This window comes from Chenopodium quinoa, unplaced genomic scaffold (genome assembly GCF_001683475.1).
Source record: "Chenopodium quinoa cultivar QQ74 unplaced genomic scaffold, ASM168347v1, whole genome shotgun sequence".
In the NCBI taxonomy this organism is placed as follows: Eukaryota; Viridiplantae; Streptophyta; class Magnoliopsida; order Caryophyllales; family Amaranthaceae; genus Chenopodium; species Chenopodium quinoa.
Window position 1 is genome coordinate 363,160 of NW_018744093.1, and position 6,000 is coordinate 369,159.

General features: G+C 32.3%; 1 protein-coding gene across 4 annotated transcripts in view; it reads right to left on the minus strand.

The window, feature by feature from the left end:
• Nucleotides 1-4,533, minus strand: part of LOC110692103 (putative 3,4-dihydroxy-2-butanone kinase) — a 38,045-nt gene extending 33,512 nt beyond the window's left edge. For 2 of the 4 annotated variants that reach the window (XM_021869088.1, XM_021869086.1), the window contains exons 1-4: nt 4,173-4,528; nt 3,245-3,318; nt 3,092-3,155; nt 98-210 (exon numbers count right to left, since the gene is read on the minus strand). In XM_021869088.1, the coding sequence (XP_021724780.1) occupies nt 98-210; nt 3,092-3,155; nt 3,245-3,318; nt 4,173-4,212 (291 nt within the window). In that variant the 5' untranslated portion in view covers nt 4,213-4,528. Of the gene's footprint in view, nt 1-97; nt 211-3,091; nt 3,156-3,244; nt 3,319-4,172 lie in introns of all 4 variants that reach the window. The other 2 variants (XM_021869087.1, XR_002505383.1) reach the window with 2 other exon arrangements.
• Between the last annotated feature and the right edge of the window lie 1,467 nt (nt 4,534-6,000).

Below are 6,000 nucleotides of genomic sequence, written 5' to 3' on the forward strand. Positions count from 1 at the left end.
GTAACAAACTTCTATAAATCTATATTTCTCTATGATTGCAGAAGAGAGAAAATATTTAGCTGGTGAACTACAAAACAGAAGTGAGCGAAGGTTATACTGCCAGAATTGAATCCACTGGAGGAGAGGCAAAAATATCCCCACATATAGCAGCAGTAAGCATTCCTTGACCCACAAATCCAGCATGAGCAGGCTCATGACCACTGCCACCTCCTAAAGGAAACATAAATTTTAAAATTAATAGGCAAAAAACACCCCCCACGAGACTATAAGATAATAAGTTGTGCAACAAGACCAAAGTTTTTAGCTTAAAAAAAAATAAGAATTGCATTTATATCAATATAATTAATAAATAAATAAACTTCACTAATAACACATCAAAGGAAGGAAAAAAAAAAAAAAAAAAGAGTTTATACTATTAAGTTCAAAATGCCCCATTTTTGCAAAAATCTAGACTTATCAGCCAAACCAATTCCCTGAAACTTTGGCCAGTAAGATGCCAGACGAGATAAGAAATACTCAGACAGTTTGAAGAGGTATTCAATACACTTTGAAGCCTTGTTCCTCAATATGGTAAGGAGCACGCAATTGAAGGAAGTGTCCTTAATCAAGTATAGCAATTACTAATACTTCCTCCATTCCACAAATATTGCAATAAGGATGAAATTACGCATCCCAAAGCACATTTTATATGTTAAATATATATAATTATATAAGAGTAAAAATTATAAAAAGTTGACATTGTGAAAGTATTTTACGATACGAATCTAACAAGATCTCACATGACTATATTTTACTTTACGTATAAGTCAATATGTTGTCAAACAAGCGTGATAAATAGTGCAAACGTATAAATAGGATTAATTAAGAAAATAATACTATTCTTTATTTAGGGGTCGTAATGTTTTGCTAGAAACCAACTACAGTGTGTAAGTTTATTGTAAATGGGCTTAGTACTAATTATAGCCAGATCCTAAATAGTCACACATATAAACATGGGTTGGATCAAAAGCACACTAAGCCCAATAGGGCTAAGTGGCAGGCAAAAGACTAGGGATTAACTTCCTATAACCTAATTTATGTTATAAATTAGGGTTGGTTTTATGTATATGATAATGTTACATAACATTTGAGTAAGAAATACAACCCTAATACTACTACTATACACGGCCACCCATACAAAGAAAGAAAATGACAGTTTTCTTCCTCCTTCCGTACTAGCATACGTGGGGATCTCTCTCGTGTTTGTGGACCAAGTAGAGGAATCACAATTGAGGTTCTTGATTTCCGAAGGAGGGTTATCAAAGGCTAGAAGGGAGTACACACAGCAAAGGTATATCTAACTCCTATTATGTGATTTTCTTCTTAATATCCATGAAATCCTGTTTAGATGTTTAAAAAGCGCTCCTGAAATTCCACTATCGCAACTATTAAGTTCCTACAAAAATCACTCTTAACTCTTAAGACAAGTGACAATCCAGTGACCTTACCACTACATTGCTACCATTATTCCAGAATGATGAAATTGAAAGTCTTACCAAATTGATGATGATTGTAGGAATAATACAACCTCCACTACCCCCTTCTATTGTTACGTACTTACGTGGAAAGAAGAAATGGGGATGAGGTAGTTTTGTGTGGACTACAGTGCTTTGAACAAAGAGAAAGATAAGATAAGGTTGAAAAATGCTAGGGCAAGTTTTTAGTTATTGCAATGTGTTCAAGACTTATCACAGGATTTTTGTGCTCGTATATAAGTATATTTTGACGACATCTTAAAGCCATGAAAGCTAGGCCGCAGTCAGCCAGTCACTATCTAAGAAAGAATGGCAGGGATTTATAGGCATAACAGTGCCCAATTATACACGAATTGCTCTTCCATTGACTGAGCATTTGAAAAGGGCCTGATTTGGTTGGAGCACTGCAGCCACAAAGTCATTCGAATCTCTCAAAAACGTCATGGTGGAGCCACCTGCTCTTGCCAAGCATAATTTCACAAAACTTTTTGTGTTGGAAATGAATGCTTCAGATTCAAGAGAATGAATTCAAGGAATAAAGAACATGAGTCAGAAAACGTAAGTAGAGAAAGCTTTTGTTACTTGCATTCATTTTCTTCTTCCAAGAGTTCGGGTTGTACACCACACTTTGATTTGCTTGCATCTTCTAAAAATTTCTACCTCTTAACTACTTTTTTAGAGAAACTTTTAACAATTAACTACCTCGTTTTCCACCACTTTATCAGCATGCAACTAATTACCAAAGTACTCCATAATTTAGGCAAGAAAAGCACCCTCTTGGAGAAGCCAACATGGCTCATCCCTGCCCATTTAGCAAAAAAAAGGCCTCTTAGGAGTAGGTGAAGGGTAAGGAATTCCCTACCTATTAAGTGCCCTTATTGGGGTTTGATCCCATAACCTCAAGTAGCCACTAGATTAAGTGCTACTTCCTTCGCGACTTTTGTCTAAAAGTTCTTTTTATCTCCTGTTTGTCACATTTCTCAATGAACATTTATAAGCGTCAAATTATTCAGATACATGTTAGTAAAATTATAAAAGTTTGATAGATTTTAATTTCACATTGAAACTAATCAAACAACGATCCACATGACTATGTTTTTTATTATATGGTGGAAAGAATTAAAAAAATTCTCTTTCAATCAATCAATCAATCAAAGCCTTAAGTGTCAATAATGTCTACATCCCAAATAATAACAACAAAGAGACATGGAGAGTAACTTGGTAAATTAAATTATATATTTGTCAAACCTAAACAAAACTGAAAACTTTTGATTTTTTATTTTTCCGTGAGATGACTCAAATGCACAGGGACCAGATCAGACTGAATAGTTTTGGATGAGAAAACTCAACTTCAACATAAATAAAGCAAAGAACGACTCTAATTTATTTGCTCTCGTCTTCTCCATATCAAAATAAGCATGGCAGAAAGTATGACCAAAAATTTCCAGGTGTGATATTGCTCCCCTCCACCCCCACTTCCCCCATATTATTAAAAATAAATAAATCATAAAGATTGACTTTTTATCTTAGAAATTGGGATCACTACATAAATTTTAGCAAACAAACATCATTGGCACCTGATATAACAGACACATGATCGTAAGTTGAGCTTGACACATCAGCGCGCAAAACAACCTTTACCTATACAAACATAATAACAAAATCATATTACGATAAAAAGCCGAAAACCAGGAAAAGTAATTGAATAAAGGGTTAATTTGAATAATGACCTCCGGAAAACCATCCAAATACTGCAATCCAGGGTAAGTTTCCACCAGTCCCTCAATGAATTCTGTCACCACGGCTGTGAGAAAAAAAAAAAATATGTTAGCACTGTTTCAGTAAGAACCTACTCAACTCTTTCATAGAAGATGATTAGTAAAATCATGCCGAATCCTTAGTCAGGAGGGGTGTAATTAAGACAATGTGACAGCTAATAACGGATATAGGAGATTAGTTTTAATTCTTCCATGTACCATGGGACTCCTTAATAGCCGCTAAATTTTAAACCAATGTGATTGACACATTGACTCAAGACATCCCAAACAAACTGCATGAAACACAAGCCCCACATTAGAGGACTTACGGATTTGGAAGTGCTAAAATTGCTAATCACCATATATCCTAATAATGATAAGAAAACACGACAAAACACAACCCCAACAAGGCACGGATTACTTAAACTACAAAGTATGACATACATTAATAAGTATAAAACATAACCATGTTTCGAATAGGAGTCGAAATACGCCCCTTTGACATTGCCAGCAATTTCAACAGAGGAAGCTCTATATTTGAATATTTGACTCTAGATTATGGAAATCATAGTGCTAGTGTAGCAGAATTATAAACAAGTCATTTAAAAATTATTTTTAAAAAAAAAAAGATAAAAAAGAAAAAAAATTGATGTCAAAGTAACAAGTACTGTATGTTTCATCTTAAATAATCTTTCAGTAACTGTTAAACATATTAGCAGCTAATTGTACCCAAAGTAACATGCAAACACTAATATATCTGGTTAGTTCATAATTTATCTACATTATTGAAGCTTAACGATTCGCAAATTAATTGTAAGAATATAAGAAAATTAAAAGAATTAAAATGATAAAATATATGAATAATTCGAGAAAATTGAATGATTGCGAAGGATAAACTGACCATTGGGATCATTGATGAGTTTCTTGCCTTGAAACGACATGTTAATGGCAAGTGAAGTTGATAAATTTCTAGCGATAGAGAAAGAAGAAATCAGTACTGCAGTTTACGAGAGAATTTGGGAGAAATTGTTGAAAGAAATGAAGGAAATTTTGGGGAAACCTAGTTTCTGACTTTTGGTGGGAGAAACTGGAGAGAGAGATTAAATTGAACTTCAACAATTTCGGCCAACTTTTCCTACGGAGTACTGTAATTAAAGTACTCCTTACATTGTTAGATACTTGTTTTATTTCTTCAGAGTTTTTTACGAAAAACTGGGAAAAGTATTAAAATATAGAGGTAGTGGGATAGGTGAAAAAATAAAAAATTATAAAAAATAAAATAATTGAAAAAATTGGAGGAGATATAATATGAAAATTAATAAAATATGATTTATGTTGGGTCTACTAGTTGAGAGAAATGAATTAAATATTGTAAAAGTTTTCTAAATAAGGAAATGGAACAAGTATCCAAAAACGGCCGAAAATGGAAAGTGGAACAGGTATTGAAAAACGGAGGGAGTAGTTTTTGAGGCTCGGACAATGCCCCGTATTATTACATGAATTGATCGTTATTATACGGTGTAATTTATGCTTCTAGTCATTTATTACATATTAATATTTTGTATTCAAAAGATTGCATAAAAAATCATTGGTGGTAAAATATTTAGTTTTAGAATTAGAGGTTGCGTGTTTAAATCTTATGGTGAGCTTTTTTATTTATTAATTATAACTACATTAATATATTAGTACTAGTCTTTTACCCGCTCGGTTATTTACTGGAAAAAAATATTTTTATAAATTACTCTAACTTTGTATTTGTTTATAGGTTTTATATACACATATTACATAATTATTTCAAAGTACATAATTAATAATGATATTTTTTTATAATATAAGAGATATTGTGGGAAAATTTTCTTTATGCTTATAAATGAATGAAGATTAAGATAACCAAATTATCTTTTTTTAAAAAAAATAAAAAAACAAAGTAACCAAATTATCTTTTATATTGTAACAAACTTTTTTTAAAAGATGACCAAAAAAAATAAAAAATAAAAATTGTAAAAAAAATAACAAAAGTTTGGGCGGGAAAATTTTTACTGAGAGGGGTGACATATGTATTAGGAGGATAAGGTTGGGGATTACTTTAGTATATAAGTATTGATAGATTATAGCAACTTTTTCTGGCTGACCACATCGTGTGGCAGGGGTTACATGAGGCAAGGGTTACTTATTTAGGGGTAGCTTGTAAAGGTTACTTATTTAGGGGTTAGTTGTAAAGGTTACTTACTCAATTGGTTAGCACGTTTTCTATGTGAGAGTAACCCCGATCGACCGAGTAACCCTTGAATAAGTAACCCCTATAATTTACCCCTGACCAAACGAGTAACCCCTAAATAAGTAACCCCTGACCAAACGAGTAACCCCTAAATAAGTAACCCTTGACCAAATGAATAACTCCTGAATAAGTATCCCCTACAAGTAACCTCCTATTGTCGGAATATATTTCCAACATTAATGTTATATGTGGATGAATTCTCCCACATGGAAATAATAAGGAGGAAGTAAGTGGTTTGTATACTAAACCCTGATCCAACAATTTAACTGATGTTGAACCAAATAAAAACACTTTATTGCCCCAATTAATGACTCATATTATTTTATACACACTTATTTTATATTTAAATAATTAATTCTTTTTAAATGAAATAAATCATTTTAATTTATAAATAAAATAAATAATTTATATATAAAAAATATTATAAAAATACGGAGTATTACACTTGCTT